Source organism: Mesoplodon densirostris, chromosome 8, assembly GCF_025265405.1.
Source record: "Mesoplodon densirostris isolate mMesDen1 chromosome 8, mMesDen1 primary haplotype, whole genome shotgun sequence".
NCBI classification, from domain to species: Eukaryota; Metazoa; Chordata; class Mammalia; order Artiodactyla; family Ziphiidae; genus Mesoplodon; species Mesoplodon densirostris.
Window position 1 is genome coordinate 45,515,710 of NC_082668.1, and position 23,772 is coordinate 45,539,481.

The 23,772-nt window shown below is 42.4% G+C and overlaps 1 protein-coding gene across 2 annotated transcripts in view; it reads left to right on the top strand.

Moving 5' to 3' along the window:
- Nucleotides 1–4,084: 4,084 nt before the first annotated feature.
- STAT1 (signal transducer and activator of transcription 1) overlaps nucleotides 4,085–23,772 on the top strand; it is a 42,544-nt gene continuing 22,856 nt past the window's right edge. Inside the window, exons 1-10 of one of the 2 annotated variants that reach the window (XM_060106653.1) lie at nucleotides 4,085–4,272; nucleotides 4,596–4,748; nucleotides 7,374–7,502; nucleotides 8,253–8,397; nucleotides 15,262–15,360; nucleotides 18,513–18,602; nucleotides 19,603–19,681; nucleotides 20,765–20,856; nucleotides 21,046–21,197; nucleotides 23,466–23,624. In XM_060106653.1, coding sequence (XP_059962636.1) covers nucleotides 7,375–7,502; nucleotides 8,253–8,397; nucleotides 15,262–15,360; nucleotides 18,513–18,602; nucleotides 19,603–19,681; nucleotides 20,765–20,856; nucleotides 21,046–21,197; nucleotides 23,466–23,624 — 944 coding nt within the window. In that variant the 5' untranslated portion in view covers nucleotides 4,085–4,272; nucleotides 4,596–4,748; nucleotide 7,374. The other variant, XM_060106654.1, reaches the window with a different exon arrangement.

The window sequence follows — 23,772 nt, forward strand, 5'->3', positions numbered from 1 at the left end:
GATTTAGTAAGTGCTATGAAGAATATAAATGTGACATAGAGTAACTGGAAGAAATGGTCATTGAAGGTCTCTCTGAGGAGATGACATTTGAGCTGAGACCTAAAGAATGAGAAGAAGCAAGTCCATTCCACAGCTGGGAACACAGCATCCTAAAGGAACAGCATACACATACATAGAACCCAGGCAGGTAAAAGCTGGGGGTACTCGAGGAACAGAAAGAGTCCACAGGGTGGGGAGTGTAGAATAGCATGGAGGGAGAGGGAGACAAGATCAGATGGTGTAAGGCTCTGCTGGGAGAGTGGAAGGCTCTGGATTTTATTGCAAATGCTTTAGGAAGGAGTGGTGTTATAATTCGTTTCTTCATTATATCTAGGTTTTCATTTGTTTTAAGTAAACATGTAACAAGGTTTCTATAGAAGAACTCTTCCCTCCCTCCAATTCCCCTACTAGGGACCTCATGGGTGTGCAATGTGTGCATCTATAAAGGGCAGAACAGTCAGAGGCTCCACACTTGGTTTAGTGTTCTGCCTTTGCCTTCTTGAAATTCTTAATAAGTTTGAATAAGGGGCCTCCTGTTTTCATTTTGCACTGGGCCTGCAAATTATATAGCGCATCCTGTCCTCTCCTAAGGGGAAAAATAGATGCCCATTTGCATTCTGGGAATTATGTAAATTGCCCTTGCAGCCTGGGGACTGGTGCTCACTGTCATGAGGCCAGAAGCTGTGGTCCAGTAAGGTGGGGCCCATCACACACTGGAGGTCTTAGGTTGGTCCCCAGGTCACCTTAAGTAGATAGAGCCCTTTACAGAATGGTTGAGCAGAGCCCAAAGAAACGCTGTCCAGTAAATAACACACATAGCAAGCGGGGCCAAAACGATTTTCTCTGGTCCTGCCAAACTTTCAAAATCATGGTCCGGTGACTAAATTATTCTTCTCCATTATACTTCTTCCTCACTCCCTCTGGTATAATCACCATGAGCGAGAAGGTGGGGATTGGGGGTGGGAAGTGGGAGCGACGAAAAAACGCCAGAAAAGGGAGAAAAGACCCGTCTGCAGATCTAAAAAAAGACAGTTGAAGAAACAGCCAGGCTCCCACTCTCATCTCTGGATTTAGGGCAGTCAGGCCAGCTGGGTGGGGGTCAGAACTAGAAAAACTAATGAGATCTGAGTTAGCATGCGTGCAGATTGTGTAGATACAGAAGTGAGGGAGAAAAAAGGGACGTCTCCAGGCCACGGGAAGAAGGAAAAGATGGAAGAGAATGAGAAAGGTTTCCAGCACATTAAGCAATTAGAAAACGTCCCCCATCCTTTCTCCAAAGTTAAGAGGCACCCAGGCCCCCGCCGTTGCCTTTCATCGTGTCCAGGACCACCATTCTCGGACTCGGGCACGAGGGCGCCGGGCAGCTACGGCCGGGCTGGGGCGAGCGTGCGGATCCCGCCCTCCCGGAGGCGGTGGGAGGGAACCGGCGGCTGGGCGGGCCGTCAGCTGGAAAGCCCCGGTCCCGCGCCTGCGTACTGCTCCCTCCATCTCTACTTTCGCTTTTCGGTTTCTTGTCAATTCTGCTACTTCTCGCTCCCAGACTATTTCCCCGAAAGCACGTGGGGCGGCTCTTCTGAGCAGCCGCGTCCCTCCCGCCACGCGCGGGGCCAGCTATTTTGGAAACGTATCAAACAGCCTGACAGACTGCACCTCCCCGAGTGTACCTCATCCTGGGCGGGCCTGGGCTGCTCTTCTGAAAGCCCAGGACTAAAAAAGGTGCTCGTAACGGTGTTTGGTCTACGAATGTAATACTGCTCGTAATAGACATTAAAAAAAAAAAAAAAAAAAAAAGGAGAGAAGTAAAGAAAATTATAAGAAGTAACCCATCACCCCGGAACATGTTAGGGACATTCTGTAGAGGGTCAAGACTAGCAGGCAAAGTTTGTGTTTATATAAATGCAATGAGAGTTGTCAAGACTTTTGAGCAGGGAATGACTGTATAAATAAGGTGTTTTAGAGAATTTAATGTGGCAAATACAGTCGAGGGGGAAGGGACAGGAAAAAGGTAGTGTAACTGGAACCTACTGTAGCATTCCAGTTCTGAACTGATGAAGGCCTACAGTGGGGTATTATCAATGATGGGAAAACTAAGGCAGATAAAGGCATAGGGAAGGAAGCATCCACAGAACTTGATGACAATCAGAATCCACAATCAGAATGTGGAGAGCCAAAAAGAAACATCCTATTTGCAGCCGTTAAGATTATTTAATTTCCCTGTCAATACTGAAGCTAGTCTCTGTGCAAATTTTACAGTACCAGAAAAATATATGTTTAACATATTATCTACCTTTCGTAGAGCTTTTCTCAGACATTGTCTGGGCCCTTAGTACAGGGTGTTAGTAGAAGGGGAAGGACTTCTTTTGGTGTCCTGGCATCTTTCTTCACAGAAGGCTGCTACTTTGGTACCAAGGGTCATTGCTATCAGTACCGGCTTTGTGAGGGTGAATATGTGACAAGAGGAAGGAGCATATAGATGTGAGAAGGGAAAAAACTATAATAGATACACATATAAGCATACCTCTGGGAAATTATTTAGAGCCTTTTCCTATCCAAAGTTGCCTTATTATTCTAGGCTTGATTCAAGTCCCACGTACTTAGAGGAACCAATTGATTTTCTGTGCACGCATTCCAAGAAGATCTAGTCAAGGCAGGCCTCAGAGATGCCTACCTGGAGAAGTGACATTTAAGCTTAGATTTTAGCTAAGACCTAAAAGATGAGTTAGCCCGCAAAGAACTTGGGGGAGGGGGACATTGGCTCAAGGGGCTTTCCAGATGGAGAACTACTGGTGAGAAGGCCCTGAGTGTGTGGAAACAGCTTGTCTTATTCGAAGAACAAAAATGCTGAAGTAAGGAAAGAGTGGCACAAGATGGGGTTAAAGAAAGTGATGGGGAAACCAGGGCTTTATAGGTTACATTAAGAAATTTGGATTTTATAAGAAAAGCCATCAGAGGATTTTCAGGTTGTCAAACACATGATCTGCTTTGCAATTAAAAGACAAACCACTCAAACTGCTGTAGGGACTATGGATTAAACGGGAGTTAAGAACTGAAGTGAGGCAGCCATTTGGGGAATCTACTGTGAGGATCCAAATGAGAGAAAAGGGGGGGATGGTGTGGGAGATGGCAAAAAGCGATGAGACTTGAGAACTACTTAGGTGGAAGCATCAACAAGGCTTGAGGACTGGTGGGGGTGAGAAGGCAATGTCAAAGGTGGCTCCTAGTTTTCTGGCATGCGCCAGTTCTAGAAAAAGGGCAGGTTTCAGGAGAAAGATGATGAGTCGGTTCTGAACACAACTAGTTTTCAGAGCTTACCAGACATCCAAGTGGAGAGTCAAGTGTGGGCTGTACACGTGTGTGTGGAGCTCAGAGGAGACGTGTGGACAGGGTACCCGTGTAGAAGTTCTACATATCTAGAAGGACATTGAAGCTATGGATGAGGTCATCACAGGACAGCCTGAGAACTGTAGGCAAAGTAGACCAAGATCCGGACACTGACCACACTTAACATTGAACGGTTTGGTGGCGGAGGAGGAGCAGAGGATGGGGAAAGGATAGCAGAGGTAGGAAGAAGCAAGCAAAGTGTGTCGGCATCGTGGCCCAGGAAGAAGTGTTAAAGGGTGGAGGTGTCAACTGCGCAGAAGGTTTCTGAGTGGTCAAGTCAGGTGAGGACAGAAAAGCGTCCCCTGGGTTTAGCAACATGGAGGTCAGCTGCTAAGCCGAGCACCTAGAATGACGTCTCCACCTGTGTCCTCTGCCTCGAATTCTCAGGTTTGGGGCTGATATAAGGATCTCCAAGTTTGGGCCTCTGCAAACACATAACTTCCTTTTAGCTGTTCTCTAAAACATGTGTAAACATAACCCGCAACTTGCAACACAGAGCTGAGCTTCACCTCTTCCAGGTGGGGGCCCTCCCCAAATTCTAAGGAAAGACCCAGCGGGTTGGCAGAGCAGTGGCCCCGGGGGGGGAGGCGGCGCGCGCTCGGAACAGCCGCGTCCGATTGGCCGAGAGCGGCAGTAACGCGGTGATTGGCGGGAGTGGAAGGAGGCGGGGCGTCTGGCACTACCTTTCCTCCTGGTGGTACTTTCGCTTTGCTGCGCTGAGTTTGTGGAGAGACTTAGTCGCACCCGGGACGACGCTGGTCAGACCCCAGAAAGAGCAGAGGAGACCCGGCGCGCCCGGGAGAGGCAGCACGGCTGCGCCCTCGCCCACCTCTGCCGGATCCGGAGCGCAGAGTGAGTGGGCGTGAGGTTCCGGGTGCAGGGGTGGGGCGTTCCTGGCCCGCCGTCGTCCGGGCCCAGCGGCCGGATGCCCGGCGAGGGCGGGCTTTAAAGTGCTAACAGGTAAATCCGTTATCCGGGAAAGAACGCGTATCCCAGGTGTTGTTTTCGGTGATGACACGGTTGCCCCAGCCAGTTGTGCTCTGGTAGTAAAAAATGTCTTGTGAAATAGAATCCTGCGCCCCTCCCCCGCCGAAAATACTGCATCTCCCTATTTACCCTCATTTTTCTCTCTTTTCCGCCCCTTCCGCCAGAGTCATGTTTTTTTCTCTCCGCAGAAACTTTTCATTTGCCGTGTGCCACCCCCAGAGAGCTAAGTTATACGCTCGCACCCTGTGCAAGCAAACCCAGCAGTCTTGGCATCTGACGTGCTGTGTGTAGCCGCTGCTTGTGTTGAATCCCCAGCCCTTCGCTGGGGCACAAGGTGACAGGTTAGTAAAATGTTCATGGAAACGAATGAATATGTGACTTTGGAACTTAATTATATGTCTGTATTTAAGGATAAAAGAGCTTAAGGTGCTCCTGGAATGTAAAGTGATAATTAGTTCCTGCAGATCCCCAAATAATATAATTAGTCTTTAAAACAAATTCTGACTAGTACCAAAGAGTTTGGGGGAAGAAAAACAGGTGTGTGATTGTGCTTTAAATGTTGTTTGTATAAGTTGGATAGTTTGTTTTTATGGGACAGAAATAAGACTTGAGCCTCCAGCACAATCCAGTTTGCAGTTTAATGCAGGACTCAAACTTGTTGGACCATAATATGGTTTGCCCTTTACTTTCTAATTCAATCTGAAATCTACTCGATTTCAATTCAACAGACTACTGTTGAGTACATAATATGTGCAGGACACTGTCCACAGTGCAGACGAAGTTTAAAGAAAAGACAGTCCCAACAACTCTGAAGCTTACATGCTGCAGGGGAGACATCATAGAGCTTTTTAAGGAAGACAGGGACTGATGCTCTAATAGAGATACAAAATGCAATGAGGCGCACGTTAATCAAAGCTTAATTGTCTCTGGGTGAGTCTCAGACAGCTTATGGAAGAAGGGCTATTTGTACCTACTTTTGAATGCTGGTAGAATTTAGAGAGGCAGAATGTGGAGAAGCTGTTTTCAAGGGTGAGTGACAGCTGGAGCAGTGCAGAAAAAAAAAGTAGGTAATTTGGTGACTGGGTTGCTTTGTTAATGGGTGAAAATAGGGTCAGAGTGGAAATCAGCCTGGTAATGGGCAAACTAGCAATTTTGAACTAGAGAATGATGTGGTGAAAACCCATGTGCAGCAGAAGGCCAGATTGGGAAAGAGTGTTGGAGGCAAGGTGGTTGGAGGTCTTGGGACTGGAGAGGAAGAAGTCAGGTGACTGGGGGGGTGGTCTTGCCACCCCTGTGCTGGTAACAAGTTTTGTGAGAAGAGGGAATGGATTCTAGAATGTTAGCATGGATTTATTGATCGCCTGCCTTGTGCCAGGTGCTGTATCTGTATTAGGTCATTCAGTCTTCAACAATCACCCTGTTGAGAGGGAAGTGAGTCACTTGAGGTCACTCACCTAAAAAGAGGTGTTGCAGTCCCCGCTGGTTGACACTCTGGCCAGCATATTTGCTTTAGGCGTATCCTTATTAGACACCTAGTAGGGAGGGAGAGCGCCAAAGATTTAGTCTTCCACTCAGGTGAAATAAATTCGAAGTGAAAAATCAAATTGCTACAGCAAGTGTAGCAAAGGTGTGGACTTGGGTCCATTCGTACTGGTATTTGAGATGGTGACTAGCTTTGTAGCCTCACCACATCCTTACCTTCCTTTGGAAGGAGATTTGTGGAGTAGACATGACTTCATGCCTGCACAGGTATACTTGCCAACAAGCATGCATACGCTCTTCCACGCCCTGCTTGAAAATCCAGACCACTTCCTCAGGCCTGGTAGGACAAGATTCACTTATATCTACTCTGAATGTTGTCAGCTGTGCGCTGATGTAAATCCTAATTTACGCTGTGGTGAAGAGAGGCTTTTCATTTTCCTAATGGATGTTCGGACTTAAATCAGGTATTTTAATTTTTAATCTTCAGAACTGCTATGTAAAAGTTGACTTACTGTTATCCAAAGAAATAGTATTATTTTATCCTTTCAGATTACATTTAACAATGTTGTTTCAGTCTTTAAAAATTATTACTTAGGTTTAAGAATTTTTGTGCAGACTTATTGTTTGCAGTAGGCAAAGAGGAAAATATTTCCCTTTTAAAAGATATATAACCTGGGAATTCCCTGGCGGTCCAGTAGCTAGGACTCTTCAATTCCACTGCAGGGGTCACAGTTTTGATCCCAGGTTGGGAAACTAACGGCATAACACTGCATGCCGTGCAGTGTGGCCAAAAAAAAAAAAAAGATATATATCAAAAATAATTCATTTTAATCACGTGAATCATAAAATATAAAACACCAGTTTAAAATTCTTTGGGTTAAATTACAAATGTGCTATAATTTATAAGAGCAATTTCAGGGAGAGTTCTTACGATTTGTCCTAAAGCAAATCTAATTAGTGTTTTCCATTGGTTTATTTGATAAAAGTGCAGATTCATTTTAAAGGCATATGAACACCTACTGTATGCCCAGCACTGTTCTGAAGATACAGCAGTGAACAACCCCCCCACTTCCAAATCCTTCCCTTCATGCGGGGAAAACAGACACTAATCAAAATTAAAAAGAAAATATGTGGTAGGTCAGATGGTGGTAAGTACGGTGGAGAAGAATACATCAGGGAGGAGGGATAGTGTTTTCCAAGGTGAGAGGTGGTGTCAATTTAAATAAGGTGGCCAGAGGAGGCTTCCCTGAGATGCTGGCATTTGAGCAAAGACCTGAAGATGTGTTTTTTGGAGAAGAAAAAAACTTTGACCCAAAACTCAATTTAAAAACAGGCTTTGAAATATAGGCACCATTTTAAAAGTATATTTCAAAGACAAATTATGTTTTTAATTAAGCAAGATATTTAGAAGAAGCACAATGCTAGACAGGCTTTCTTTGGAGCTGTGGGCTTCCATTTGTGATCTGTATTCTGTTTCCCTATAGGATGTCCCAGTGGTATGAGCTTCAGCAGCTTGACTCCAAATTCCTGGAGCAGGTTCACCAGCTCTATGATGACAGTTTTCCCATGGAAATCAGACAGTACCTGGCACAGTGGCTAGAAAAGCAAGACTGGTAAGGAAAACTCACTTGACAGAAGAAGGGGGTTTTCTACACTTTTAAAACAACTTGTTGATTAAGTGGATTGGAACTATGTTGACTGGAAGATGAATCTCATCAGTAGCCATTGGGATTACCTGTTGCAGAAAAGAGTGTTGCCTTGAAAAATGGCATGTGTCTCTAGAAAGCTAAATGCATTAGTCATTAATTTTATGTATTTGTCGATTTAATTATACATCCTCCTAAATGCTTTGCACAAGTTAGATAATGCTGATACCAATTATTTCGAAGTTAGGATCCAGGTTATAGAAAGAAGTAAGTTAAAAGTAATAATTAAAGCCAAGTTTTGGTAGAACACTGATTAGAAGCATGAAGAAAGTAAAAAAAAAAAATCAAGGAAATACCTCTTAAAATTGGTATATGTTCTATTTTACAATGTATTGTTTGCTCATTGCAAATATTTCAAATGTTCTGAAAGTATTTGACGTAGAAAGTGAAGGCCCGTGTTGATTTTTTGCCTCCAGAGATAATCGCCATTAACAGTTTTGTGCACAGTCTTGGAGTGCTAGAATTTTTCATGCTAATTGTAAATAATAGAAATATTGTACAAACTGCTGCTAATAGCAATGGCAATTTCAAAAGAAGGAAATAAAACGCAAGAATACACTTTAAATTATTTTTAGTCATTTCAACATGGAAAGCAGTGTTTATTTTGTCGTTTTAAAGTAGTATCTAAATGAAATGTGTAAATTTTGTATCTCCTAGGGAGCATGCTGCCAATGATGTTTCATTTGCTACCATCCGTTTTCACGACCTCCTATCGCAGCTGGATGATCAATACAGTCGCTTTTCTTTGGAGAATAATTTTTTGTTGCAGCATAACATAAGGAAAAGCAAGCGTAATCTTCAAGTATGACCTGGTTTTTGCGTTTAAGTTGAAATGTTTCCATGTTTACATAAGAATTTTTTTCACTCAGCAAATACTATTGAGCACACACTCATTGGTATTTAGAAAAGTACAACACTATAAATAAACTACCTACCGTTATGTAGTAATATTTTATAGCAGAAGTAAAATATCAATTCATTTTGTAAACACATAAGGAGTATTCAGGCTGAAGGGTATCACTTAGACATAAGTAATTCTGAGAGAAATTCAATGCTATGATCTTGTCTTATTAAAAGCCGTTGATATTTAAATTGAAGAAAAAGTGTTTTATTTTAAGAGCAGTGAGCTGTAGTAACATGTTAAAGCTCAAAGGAGCTTTAGTGATGAGTCCAGTCTAAGTGCTTGGTATACAGATGAAGAGTAAGTCCAGAAAGTGTTGAAAGTTTTGATGTCTCTAAGGCTCAGTAGTGAGGTGGTGAATTGGAGCTGACTCCACCTTGCCATGCTTCTGCTGAAGTTGCCCTCCCTTGGAAGAAAAAGTCAAAGGGAGTTGCACGCAGGAGAGAGTATGCTGCAGAGTTTTGGGAGTTCTTCATAAGTACTCCCAGCATCCCTTAAGCCTGGCTACCATTTTTATTTCGGTATTAATGGAACTTTTCTGTTTTAATGGAGGTGAGTGCTGTCATTTTCTTGTTTCATTCCTCACAACCAAACTGTTCAACTTAGCCAGTTAGAAGCTTTTTTTCCCCCTCTGTGAATGTGTATATGATTTTATAATACCAGTTAGTGGGAAAGCCAGATTAACTTTACAGAAATTTGCTCTCCTACAGATTTCGCTTGATAATACCTCTTATAAAGAGGCACGATTGCCAGTATTTTGCAAACTAGCTTTGACAAAACAAAAACTGAGGAGAATATCTTTGGTCTAATTCAAAGCAGAGACCAACAGATAAATTAATTGGGGAATATCATGGATAATTTTTGTATCATTTGCATTATCTCAGGATACTAACAAGATAATTGGGCCCAAGAACAATAAAATTAATGTATTACAGGAGCTACATATGGAAATACTTGTTTTGGGGTTTTTTTTTTTTTTGCGGTGCGTGGGCCTCTCACTGTTGTGGCCTCTCTCCCGTTGTGGAGCACAGGCTCCGGACACGCAGGCTCAGCGGCCATGGCTCACGGGCCAGCCGCTCCGCGGCATGTGGGATCTTCCTGGACCGGGGCACGAACCCGTGTCCCCTGCATCTGCAGGCGGACTCTCAACCACTGCGCCACCAGGGAAGCCCAGGAAATACTTGTTCTTTTAATCAAGAAATAATTTAGGTACCTGTGCTTAATTGGACAGTTAAAGCAGCTTTTGTTATAGTTCGTAAAAAGAATATTTTGATTTTATCAAAAATAGCTTATGTAGAATTTAATAAGTGCAGGATGAGCTTTCTTCTTTTTTTTCCTTTAAAGCTGGTATTTATTTTATTGAACTCAGTAAGTACATAAAACTTAAAGATTCCACATTGTCATGTATGCAGCTATTTCCTTTCACTACTAAAGATAATAAAAGTATAGCCACTGCCTTTGGAAATGTACCAACTCACTGCAGAACATAAAAGTATATAATAAACTAGTACATGTTGGTTAAAGGGGAGGTTTTTTTTTGAATTTTATTTATTTTTTTATACAGCAGGTTCTTATTAGTCATCAGTTTTATACACGTCAGTGTATACATGTTAATCCCAATCGCCCAATTCATCACACCACCATCCCCACCACCCCCGCGGCTTTCCCCCCTTGGTGTCCATACGTTTATTCTCTACATCTGTGTCTCAACTTCTGCCCTGCAAACTGGTTCATCTGTACCATTTTTCTGGGTTCCACATACATGCGTTAATATACGATATTTGTTTTTCTCTTTCTGACTTACTTCACTCTGTATGACAGTCTCTAGATTCATCCACATCTCTACAAATGACCCAATTTCGTTCCTTTTTATGGCTGAGTGATATTCCATTGTATATGTGTACCACATCTTCTTTATCCATTCGTCTGTCAGTGGGCATTTAGGTTGCTTCCATGACCTGGCTATTGTAAATAGTGCTGTAGTGAACATTGGCGTGCATGTGTCTTTTCGAAATATGGTTTTCTCTGGGTGTATGCCCAGTAGTGGGATTGCTGGATCATATGGTAATTCTATTTTTAGTTTTTTAAGGAACCCCTGTACTGTTCTCCATAGTGGCTGTATCAATTTACATTCCCACCAACAGTGCAAGAGGGTTCCCTTTTCTCCACACCCTCTCCAGCATCTGTTGTTTGTAGATTTTCTGATGATGCCCATTCTAACTGGTGTGAGGTAATACCTCACTGTAGATTTGTTTTGCATTTCTCTAATAATTAGTGATGTTGAGCAGCTTTTCATGTGCTTCTTGGCTATCTGTATGTCTTCTTTGGAGAAATGTCTATTTAGGTCTTCTGCCCATTTTTTGATTGGGTTGTTTATTTCTTTAATATTGAGCTGTATGAGCTGTTTATATATTTTGGAGATTAATCCTTTGTTGATTCGTTTGCAAATATTTTCTCCCATTCTGAGGGTTGTCTTTTCGTTTTGTTTATGGTTTTCTTTGCTGTGCAATAGCTTTTAAGTTTCATTAGGTCCCATTTGTTTGTTTTTATTTCCATTACTCTAGGAGGTGAATCAAAAAAGATCTTGCTGCGATTTATGTCAAAGAGTATTCTTCCTATGTTTTCCTCTAAGAGTTTTATAGTGTCCAGTCTTACATTTAGGTCTAGAATCCATTTTGAGTTTATTTTTGTGTATGGTGTTAGGGAGTGTTCTAATTTCATTCTTTTACATGTAGTTGTCCAGTTGTCTTGGCACCACTTATTGAAGATACTGTCTTTCCTCCATTGTATATCCTTGCCTCCTTTGTCATAGATTAGTTGACCATAGGTGTGTGGGTTTATCTCTGGGCTTTCTGTCCTGTTCCATTGATCTATGTTTCTGTTTTTGTGCCAGTACCATATTGTCTTCATTACTGTAGCTTTGTAGTATAGTCTGAAGTCAGGGAGTCTGATTCCTCCAGCTCCGCTTTTTTCCCTCAAGACTGCTTTGGCTATTCGGGGTCTTTTGAGTCTCCATATAAATTTTAAGATTTTTTGTTCTAGTTCTGTAAAAATTCCCATTGGTAATTTGATAGGGATTACATTGAAACTGTAGATTGCTTTGGGTAGTATAGTCATTTGCACAATAGTGATTCTTCCAATCCAAGAACATGGTATATCTCTCCATCTGTTTGTATCATCTTTAATTTCTTTCATCAGTGTCTTATAGTTTTCCGCATACAGGTCTTTTGTCTCCCTAGGTAGGTTTATTCCTAGGTATTTTATTCTTTTTGCCACAGTGGTAAATGGGAGTGTTTCCTTAATTTCTCCTTCAGATTTTTCATCATTAGTGTATAGGAATGCAAGAGATTTCTGTGCATTAATTTTGTATCCTGCAACTTTACCAAATTCATTGATTAGCTCTAGTAGTTTTCTGGTGGCATCTTTAGGATTCTCTATGTATAGTATCATGTCATCTGCAAACAGTGACAGTTTTACTTCTCCTTTTCCAATTTCTGTTCCTTTTATTTCTTTTTCTTCTCTGCTGTGGTTAGGACTTCCAAAACTATGTTGAATAATAGTGGTGAGAGTGGACCTCCTTGTCTTGTTCCTGATCTTAGAGGAAATGCTTTCAGTTTTTCACCATTGAGAATGATGTTTGCTGTGGGTTTGTCGTATATGGCCTTTATTATGTTGAGGTAGGTTCCCTCTATGCCTACTTTCTGGAGAGTTTTTATCATAAATGGGTGTTGAATTTTGTCAAAAGCTTTTTCTGCATCTATTGAGATGATCATATGGTTTTTCTTCTTTAGTTTGTTAATATGGTGTATCACATTGATTGATTTGAATATATTGAAGAATCCTTACATCCCTAGGATAAATCCAACTTGATCATGGTGTATGATCCTTTTACTGTGCTGTTGGATTCTGTTTGCTAGTATTTTATTGAGATTTTTGCATCTGTATTCATCAGTGATATTGATCTGTAATTTTCTTTTTTTGCAGTATCTTTGTCTGGTTTTGGTATCAGCATGATGGTGGCCTCATAGAATGAGTTTGGGAGTGTTCCTTCCTCTTTAGTTTTTTGGAAGAGTTTGAGGAGCATGGGTGTTAGCTTTTCTCTAAATGTTTGATAGAATTCACCTGTGAAGCCATCTGGTCCTGGACTTTTGTTTGTTGGAAGATTTTTAATCACAGTTTCAACTTCATTACTTGTGATTGGTCTGTTCATATTTTCTATTTCTTCCTGGTTCATTCTTGGAAGGTTATACCTTTCTAAGAATTTGTCCATTTCTTCCAGGTTGTCCATTTTATTGGCATAGAGTTGCTTGTAGTAGTCTCTTAGGATGCTTTGTATTTCTGAGGTGTCTGTTGTAACTTCTCATTTTTCATTTCTAATTTTATTGGTTTGAGTCCTCTCCCTCTTTTTCTTGATGAGTCTGGCTAATGGTTTATCAGTTTTGTTTACCTCCTCCAAGAACCAGCTTTTAGACTTATTGATCTTTGCTATTGTTTTCTTTGTTTCTGTTTCATTTATTTCTGCTCTGATCTTCATGATTTCTTTCCTTCTGCTAACTTTGGGTTTTGTTTGTTCTTCTTTCTCTAGTTCCTTTAGGTGTAAGATTAGATTGTTTATTTGAGATGTTTGTTGTTTCTTGAGGTAGGCTTGTATAGCTATAAACTTCCCTGTTAGAACTGCTTTTGCTGCATCCCATAGATTTTGGATCATCGTGTTTTCATTGTCATTTGTCTCTAGGTATTTTTTGAATTCCTCTTTGAGTTCTTCAGTGATCTCTTGGTTATTTAGTAACATACTGTTTAGCCTCCATGTGTTTGTGTTTTTTACGTTTTTTTCACTGTAATTCATTTCTAATCTCATAGCGTTGTGGTCAGAAAAGATGCTTGATATGATTTCAGTTTTCCTAAATTTACTGAGGCTTGATTTGTGACCCAAGATGTGATCTATCTTGGAGAATGTTCCATACGCACTTGAGAAGAAAGTGTAATCTGCTGTTTTTGGATGGAATGTCCTATATCAATTAAATCTGTCTGGTCTATTGTGTTATTTAAAGCTTCTGTTTCCTTATTTATTTTCATTTTGGATGATCTGTCCATTGGTGTAAGTGAGGTGTTAAAGTCCCCCAGTATTATTGTGTTACTGTCGATTTCCTCTTTTATAGCTGTTAGCATTTGCCTTATGTATTGAGGTGCTCCTATGTTGGGTGCATATATATTTATAATTGTTATATCTTCTTCTTGGATTGATCCCTTGATCATTATGTAGTGTCCTTCCATGTCTCTTATAACATTCTTTATTTTAAAGTCTATTTTATCTGATATGAGTATTGGTACTCCAGCTTTCTTTTGATTTTCATTTGCATGGAACATCTTTTTCCATCCCCTCACTTTCAGTCTGTATGTGTCCCTAGGTCTGAAGTGGGTCTCTTGTAGACAGCATATATATGGATCTTATTTTTGTATCCATTCAGCGAGCCTGTGTCTTTTGGTTGGAGCATTTAATCCATTCATGTTTAAGGTAATTATGAATATGTATGTTCCTATGACCATTTTATGAATTGTTTTGGGTTTGTTTTTGTAGGTCCTTTTCTTCTGTTGTGTTTCCCACTTAGAGAAGCTCCTTTAGCACTTGTGTAGAGCTGGTTTGGTGGTGCTGAATTCTCTTAGCTTTTGTTTGTCTGTAAAGCTTTTGATTTCTCCATGGAATCTGAATGAGATCCTTGCTGGGTAGAGTAATCCTGGTCGTAGGTTCTTCCCTTTCATCCCTTTAAGTATATCATGCCACTCCCTTCTGGCTTGTACAGTTTCTGCTGAGAAATCGGCTGTTAACCTTATCGGAGTTCCCTTGTATGTTATTTGTCATTTTTCCCTCGCTGCTTTCAATAATTTTTCTTTGTCTTTAATTTTTGCCAACTTGATTACTATGTGTCTTGGCGTGTTTCTCCTTGGGTTTATCCTGTATGGACTCTCTGCGCTTCCTGGACTTGGGTGGCTATTTCCTTTCCCGTGTTAGGGAAGTTTTTTACTATAATCTCTTGAAATATTTTCTCTGGTCCTTTCTCTCTCTCTTCTTCTGGGATCCCTGTAATGCGAATGTTGTTGCATTTAATGTTGTCCCAGAGGTGTCTTAGGCTGTCTTCATTTCTTTTCATTCTTTTTTCTTTATTCTGTTCCACAGCAGTGAATTCCACCATTCTGTCTTCCAGGTCACTTATCCGTTCTTCTGCTTCAGTTATTCTGCTATTGATTCCTTCTAGTGTAGTTTTCTTTTCAGTTATTGTATTGTTCGTCTCTGTTTGTTGTTTAATTCTTCTAGGTCTTTGTTAAACATTTCTTGCATCTTCTCGATCTTTGCCTCCATTCTTTTTCCAAGATCCTGGATCATCTTCACTATCATTATTCTGATTTCTTTTTCTGGAAGGTTGCCTATCTCCACTTCATTTAGTTGTTTTTCTGGGGTTTTATCTTGTTCCTTCATCTGGTACATAGCCCTCTGCCTTTTCATCTTGTCTATCTTTGTGTGAATGTGGTTTTAGTTCCCCAGGCTGCAGGATTGTAGTTCTTCTTGCTTCTGCTGTCTGCCCTCTGGTGGATGAGGCTATCTAAGAGGCTTGTGTACGTTTCCTGATGGGAGGGACTGGTGGTGGGTAGAGCTGACTAGGGTGAGGTTTCTTAATGGATATGAACAAACTCATTTCAATGTATAATACACAATGGTTTAAACATTCTGAAATTTAATTTATTTTTATTCTAACAACCCATGTCTAGGATAATTTTCAGGAAGACCCAATACAGATGTCTATGATCATCTGTAACTGTCTGAAGGAGGAAAGAAAGATCTTGGAAAATGCCCAGAGATTCAATCAGGTACTTTTTTCCTAATTGAACACAAAGGATAATAAAGAAATAAAAACTCATTCATTCATCCAACAAGTACTACTGAGGCCCTGTTTCAAGGCAGTGGTGAGTAGCCCTCTGATTTTATAGCCCCAAGAAGTTGGGAAAAACAGATACGGAGATTTTGAAAGGACCCCAATCTAATGGTAGTCATCCTAGTGAGGGAGGGAGACAACACAAAAACAAAATCTTTTCAGATAGTGATTGTCGCTGTGAAGATAGTAAAGCAGGATACTGTGTGGACAGTAGTGGAGTGTCAGTTTGTTTCTTTAGATCAGGGTCAGGGACACCTCTGGGGTGCTGGGGCAGGAAAGGAAGCAGAAGACAGTGGGCTCTTGCAGCAGACTGAAGGAGCGGAGGGGAAGTGCCTGAGGTAGAGGTGCAGTCAGTGGAGGTGGGAAGAAGTGGACAGATTCCGTTATGTTCTGGATGTGGCACCAATAGGGCTTATATTGAAGGATCAGATGTGAGAGTGAGAAGGAGCCAAGGGTAGAGGGTGAGTCTGATTTGTGACTTGCGTCTCTTAGAGATACTGTTTACTGAGCTGGGGAAGACAGGGAAGGGACAGGAGTGGGGCTTTTGCAGGGCACAATAGGTTTTGGAGAAGAATCTGTTGATGGGAAAATCAGCAGCTTTGTTTTCAATAGGACTGAGATACCTATTAGATGTCTGAGACAACCAAACAGTGAATGAGTCAGAGTTATACTAGTACCAAGACTTTTTTATCATGATTTTACTAATCCTAATACAAACCATCCTGGTGATTAGGGTTCAGCAGTATTTTGAAGTTGCCATGGCATTGATTCATGCCTTTCATTGATGGGGTGGTGGAAGCAACCCAGCAGGCAGACAGTTGTGAAACCACTACAGTATGAGTTAACTCTGGCTGAGACCATTCCAGTATGACAGGGAGAAGGCCAGAGTATGCACTGGAATGCGTCCTATGTGCATTTCTCTAAGCGATAACTAACAAAGTGTGCTGTGAGATTGGGAGGTGGGGGTGGAGAGAGAGAATTTAAGTAGTGGCATTGAATGCCATTTTCTGTGCACTTTCTGAGCATTTGCCCCAGTCCTTGTGAATCTGCTGCTTCCCCAGGCATTTAGTTCCTGTCTCCCTGTCACGCTGAAAGCACCTTGCTGCACTGAGCACTTAAAGATACATATTATTTGTCCTAAACTCAGACTGGCTAGTTCATCCTGGACCCAGCCTAGTGAGCAAAGGTGTCTGTCAGGAGGAAAAGCTGGCTGCATTGTCTCCTCTGAGAGGGGTGTGCCTTCTTCAGTATGGCATGCACCTGGGAGACCTTCAGCAGGAAATTTTGACTATCCTGTGGGGTTTTCATCTTTACAGCATTATGCAATGGGCTGCTCCTGTACCTCAGACAGACTTGGGAGGACAGTCAGGAGCAGAGATGGGCAGAAGAGTGAAGTGTCCACCTTGGTACCTAAGCATTTCTCCCCTCATTTGGCCCGGAGTCACCACTGGGAGGCAGAGGAGGTGATTTCTCCTTTCCCAGATCAGCCCCGTCTCCTGGGTGTGCTTTGGTCTCAAAGGCATGTCAGCTTTTGACCTCCTTTTAAAAATGTGAGGTTCCTGGGGAGAGGTTCATTTTAAGCCTCTCAGAGGACACCTGACTTATCGGTGAACCCCTGGAACGAGGTTAGTGGACTGCCCAGATGTGAGCAAGAGAAACAAGACCTTCCTGGGATTTGAGGGAAGGTCCTGGATGTCTGGGGGTATCGAAAAGATGCTGAAAAGGATGACAAAATCGAACACTCATCCCTGATTTTTAAAAATTCAATAAAATAGGAGTTGATGGATACCTCCTTAACCTATTAAAATATACATCTCCTGGTTCTAAAACAGTGTCTTACTTCACTGACAAAACATCAGTAAGTCAGAACCACGGCAAGGATGTCCACTATTTCCATTGCTGCTTAGCATTGTATTAGTGGTATTGCAGTTGAGAAGAGGAAGCCATTAGAAGCATAAGAATTAAAAACAACATCATAAATATATCGGCTTTCCCTGAGTTAATTCATTATTTTAATGTGATCCCGATAAAAATAACAAATTGTTTTCTGGCTATCAAGGATGAAGACTATACCCATTGCATCTGGGATGATATTCATTATTACTTTATAGGAGCAGATACTCATTGAAGTCCTTAATGGCAGTACTGTTCAATTTTTTAATGTTTTTTAAAAATTAATTTTTATTGAAATATAGTTGATTTACAATGTTGTGTTAGTTTCAAGTGTTCATGTGTACAGCAAAGTGATTCAGTTATGTACACACACACACACACACACACACACATATTCTTTTTTAGATTATTCTCCGTTATAGGGTACTACAAGGTATTGAGTATAGTTCCCTGTGTTATACATTTAGGTACTTGCTTGTTATCTGTTTTAAATATAGTTATATATGTTAATCCCATACTCCTACTTTACCCCTCCCCCGACCTTTCCCCTTTGGTAACCATCAGTTTGCTTTCTATGTCTGTGAGTCTATTTCTGTTTTGTAAATAAGCTCATTTGCATCATTATTTTAGATTCCACATACAAGCGATATCATTTGATATTTGTCTTTCTCTGTACTGTTCAATTTTGATATACCTCTGAATTATCTGGAATCTTGTCAAAATGGGGTTTCTGATTCAGTAATCAGATTAGGACCTGAAATTCTGCATTTCCAACAAGCTCCCGGGTGGTAAGATACTGCTTGTCTAGGGTCCACACTGTGAATTGCATGGCTTTGAGACAAATGAGTACAGGGCTAATAAGAATAATGTTGTCTACAGAATTTGTGAAACTAAAATAACTTCCTCTGTGGGTCCATGCAACTGCATGAACTAATGGAAAATTCCAGAAATACTATTTATTTTAGGCATGAACTGAGCCTGGTCTTTCTGTAGACTTGTTAACAGTTTGCTAGTATTTTCCGGGGCCTTGGGAACTGAGCTTTTCTTGTGCACACTCATGTGGGAGGCCTGCAGGAGGTTTTGGAAGGTCCAGGAGTTACGTGGGGCACGGGGTAGACTTGACTTTGGAGCATAACCAGCAGGTAAATATGACAGAGGAAGTAATGGCTGTTAACTGTGTACCTTCCGTTACAGGCTCAGGCAGGGAATATTCAGAGCACTGTAATGTTAGACAAACAGAAGGAGCTTGACAGCAGAGTCAGAAATGTGAAGGACAAAGTTATGGTGAGTATTTAGTAAATGTATACATCTTTGTAACTTTTTGTAGAGGAAAAAAGGTTTCAATTGCTCTAGTGTAAGCATTGTAACTGATTTCAGGCTTTTGAGTAGTTGAGAAGAAAAGTTTCGCTCGAGTTCAAAACCCTAAGTAAACAAATTGGTGAAACCAGTGAGCAGATAGACATTTTTGGCTCCTGTTGCAACTTCCAAACATTGAGCTTATCTTTTCCTTCCTTGCAAGATTGTGCAGTAACTGTTGACTTTGCCCTATCACCCAGTAAACTAGCTGTTGCCACTCTAAGTAGCCCTTTATGTCTGCACCTCTCAAATGGGGGTGTTCCTGGGGTTACATAGAGTCCTAGGATAAACATGGTCTTCCTCAAGCACCTGTTTTATTCTAAGACTTGGAAGGGGAACAAAAACATCTCAAACAAGGAAATTCTGATGTATTTCTGATTAGAATAAAATATCCACAATAACTTTAAGATAAAACTTCCCAGACATTTATGGAGGTGGTGCCCTTGGTGGTATGTGTTCCCTCCCTTCCACTGTGGGTGCTCTTTGGGGGAAAGGGTGAGGAGACCAGCCTTGCACTGGGCCTGTATCTGTGGAAACGGCCTTTCTGCTGAGGGGCCGGCTCTCCTGTGGGCCTCTGGGTCACACCAGCGTGGCCTTGACTTTGTGCTTCAGACGGCATGTTGCCAGACTCCAGGTTTTTGGAGCAACTTTGTCTTGCTGCTTCTGAGAGAAACGCTTCATTAAAGTAGACATCAAGTGGCCCAGTCCAGAAATAGCTATATATTTTCTTTCCTAAAAAGGTTATTATATACTAGCTAAGAAGACAGAAATTATTTCATACGTGTGATTAGAATTTTGCAAGTCTAGTCCATCTCTGAGGGAGCAGGATTGCATCCATGGTTTTCTGGGTCCTATAGTACCAGTAATCTGTCTTCTGAAGTCTTTGTCCTAAGTATGGTGGAAAACTTGTTTCTGTCTTTACTTATAGTGTATAGAGCATGAAATCAAGACCCTAGAAGATTTACAGGATGAATATGACTTTAAATGTAAAACCTTGCAGAACAGAGGTAAGAGATAACAGTGTCCATTGCCTGTAATTTTTTCTACCTACACTAGATAACAAAGGCAGATACTCCTTCATATTTACCAAACATTTTAAGACTCTGAATTGCTAGTCTTGGCTTCTTGGTGACCCAGGCCAGGGTTTTTTAACCTCAGTACTATTGACATTTTGGGCCAGATAACTGTTTTGGGGGTTGTCCTGTGCATTGTAGGATGTTTAGCAGCATCCCTGACTTCTGCCCACCAGGTGGCAGTAGAACGATCCCCAGTGCCCAGTGGGGACAACCAAAACTGTCTCCAAACATTGCCAAGTGATCCCTGGGGGGCAAAATCGCCCCCAGTTAATACATACCGGTTACGTGCTATTCACTTTACTTACTGTGCCTAGCCCACTGATGGACGTAGACGGATATGTGTGTGGAGTTCCCCTGCCCTGATAACTAAAGTTCCTCCAGATATTCCAGCTCCATTTGTATACTCCACAGGTGAAGTTCAGCGTTTTTCACATGTTTTAAAGCAGTTTCGCTCGGATTTTGTTGTTGTTGCTCATTTTTAGTGATGAGAGGACGTCCACTGAAAATAATCCAGAAATGTGCATTGTGTAAGAACAAGCAGGGCACTGCTGTAAGCCTAGCAATCACTTGGAGGATACCATGGTAAAATGGAGAGATTATTAGTAGTAATTTGAATAAAAGTATGAGAGAAAGAAACCTCAATTACAATTTCCTAATTGTCTGCTTCTCTTTAAAGCCACAGAGATGCTTTGTATCAATTTTTTTTTAACTGAGGTTGTGAATTTTGTCACTTATATTCATTTAGGTAATATTCTGACAGTGCCTTAAGAACCAGACAGTACTGTTTCCCGTTTACGTGAGTCATTGAAAACAAGGACTTTGTTCCAGTGTGTCCAGTTTTTGTACTTAGGCCATTTTTCCTGTTTTGTTCAACAATGACTGAAGAAAAACCAAGCTTTGACCTATCTCCAGATAGCATTTGGATCATGTTTTTCCTAAATGGATGTGAATCTTGGCTTCAGTCGGTTTTGTCTTTTATATTTATATTTATCTGCTGTCTCTCCCAATTCACAGAACATGAAACCAATGGTGTGGCAAAGAATGATCAGAAACAGGAACAGATGTTACTCCAGAAGATGTATTTAATGCTTGACAATAAGAGAAAGGTAGTGACTCACGTTCCAGAATAACATGTCGCTTTTGTCACAGACTGTAAATAATGGACTTAAAGTTTGGAATAGAGGCAAAATTATTTTTATAACCATTTCACTTAGAGCAACCCAGCTGAGATGAAAGAATAAAATTCAGTGATTAAAGATGAGTTTATTTCGCTTTGTCTCTTTCTCTCCCTTTAGGAAGTAGTTCACAAAATAATAGAGTTGTTGAATGCCACCGAACTTACCCAGAAAGCCCTGATTAATGATGAACTTGTGGAATGGAAGCGGAGACAGCAGAGTGCCTGTATCGGGGGACCCCCCAATGCTTGCCTTGATCAGCTGCAGAACTGGTAAGAGTCTCCAAAGCAGAATATTGGCAGCTGACTGGCTAACCACATAAACCTGTAAAGTGCACGTTCCAGCTGCGTTAGTTGAATGGATTCTGTCAAACCTCTGGTTTAGAGTTTGATGTAGTCCAACTGCTTCTTGCCCTGGAAACACTTGAAAAGCACAGTGTTAATCACACCTGTGGCCACGTTCAGCCACATTCTGCATGGCTTGGAGGACTCCTCTCCCTGCTGTGTGTGTACCGTGGGACATGTCATTTGTGCCAACACACCCGTGACATGGTCATCGCACAGCGCAGTTAACAACTGGAGTCCCAAGGTTTTATTAAAAACAACAGGGCATTTTACAGGCTTACATGAAATAACAGTTTGTGGGCCGTACATTTCAGTCATCCGTCTAGTAGATACTTATGAAATGCTGTATGCCAGGCACTGGGCTAGGACCTGGGACACAAGGTGAATGATTCTTGGTTGTTGCTAGTAAGGAGCTCTCAGTGTGGAGGCGGGAGACGGGCGTGGTAATAACTGTTCAGTGAAAGGTTGCCAGGGCTCCACCGGAGACCGTCCAGAGTTCATGGAGGATTAGGAAAGGAGTCACCAGGGAAGATTAATGAGACAAAGTGGTCTTGCCCGGACTCGAGAGTGAACAGGAAAACTTCATGTAGACCAGGAAGGAGAAGAGCGTGGACGGGGCAGAGGGGAGGGGAGGCTGGCATGAGCCAGGGCCCGCAGTTCTCATGCTGGATGGCTAGAGAGTCGGCTGCCAGAGAGGGAAGGAAGAAAATGGAGCTGGCAAGAGGCTGGAGCCTGATCACCGAGGTTCCCACACTGTGCTGGGAACTCCGGGACTTTACCCAGTGGACACCGGTGAGCCAGGCGGGCCTCCTATTTAAGTGGAGGTTCATGTCTCTGATTGTTTATTTAGGTCATTCTGGCTGAAGCCTGAGGAAAGAATAGAGACAGAAAGGCCAGTTGGTCTGCTCCGAGTGTATTACCGTAGTCCAGGGGAGGGCTGACAAGAGCTGAGCAGAGGGGATGGAAGTGGTAGAATCAGTGGGTAGGAGGGGGTGGTGGCCTGGAGCAGTTCTGAAAGGCCCAAGGACCAGAGATCTCATGAGATTACTTTCTGGATTGCTATTTTTAAAAATTCACAATAGTCAGCCATTTATTTTTATTCTGTGAGTTGCCATTCCATATCCCAGTTTTTTGTGGATAGGAATGGAGCTCCCCAGCCCAGTGTGTCCCCGTGAGCCTTGTGAGCTGCTGACCTCCGAGCCCCCCAGGTGCCCGGCAAGGCCCCCCTGCTGTCCGGGGCCCCCATGGTCACCTTAGGCCACAAGGAGCCTCCTGCAGAGATGTGAATACCCCTCAGTACCCCCCGTTGTGCGGTACCCGGATTGTCGGCGTTTTCCTGTGTGTCGTGGCCTGAACAAGGTTGGGAGTCACCGGGTTAGAAGCCCTCTGGAGCTCACCCACCCGCCGTTATCCTGCCTCTCATTTCATGGCCATGGGCTGTGCTGTGGGTGCTTCGAACTGGACTCAAGGAATGGAAACACCGAGTGAAGGAGATGTTTTTCACTGGGGAATAGATGTTCTCCTGTCATTCCTCCAGGCCAGTAAAATGAACTTCCACAGCCTGACTTGGCTCGGAGGCTGCATTGCCTTTGATGGTTTCCTGTCAGGACAGAGGAACCTGAAAGCAGTCGCTAGGCTTTCTCCGTGGTTTATGCATATATTTTGAGCGTCTAGACTGCGCACATTGCCGTCTCCTTTCAGTTCAGTGACACAGTAACCTCTGTTCCCTCGTCTCCTCCTAACCCGGCCTGCGTCCCCTCGTGGCCTTGCTTCCTCAGCGTCCAGGCTGCTCCCTTGCTCCTCTCTGCACGGTGTCACTGCCCACAGCATCTGCCTTGTCGCGTCCCCTGCCTCTGTCACCCCCCACCACCACCTTTGCCCTGTCCCTTTAAGTCCCAATGATCTCACAGCTCAGTTGAAGTCACAGATTCCCTAGCAGCCTCCACCCCTACCCATCTCTCCTTAGGTCCATCTCAGTGGGAGGCAGAGGTTTTTTAATCTGGGCTGTAATCATTCATGTGTGTTCGTTTTTTCACACAAATCAGGTTGGTTCTGTTTCTCCCTGCACTTCAGAGCTGGGCAGATAATATCGTGTGTTGTCTGTAAAAAGTACTTGTTGGTCTCCGTGACTCTGTTTAATCCAGGCTGCTTTGGGACTGTTTCTGACGGAGACCCCTGTGGCTTGTACCTTCCCAGGTTCACCATAGTGGCGGAGAGTCTGCAGCAGGTTCGTCAGCAGCTTAAAAAGCTTGAGGAGTTGGAACAGAAATACACCTATGAACATGACCCTATCACAAAAAACAAACAAGCGTTAGGGGACCGCACCTTCAGCCTCTTCCAGCAGCTCATTCAGAGGTAACTTGAGAGAGATGTTTTGGCACCTTTTGCAATTATTTTACCCAGAGGAAAATTTTTCTGGTAATTCAGATCATTTAGAAGGGTTTAATAGGTTATGTACAAATTTTTATGGCTTCCCCGAATCAGGTCTTCCCGAATTCCCTGC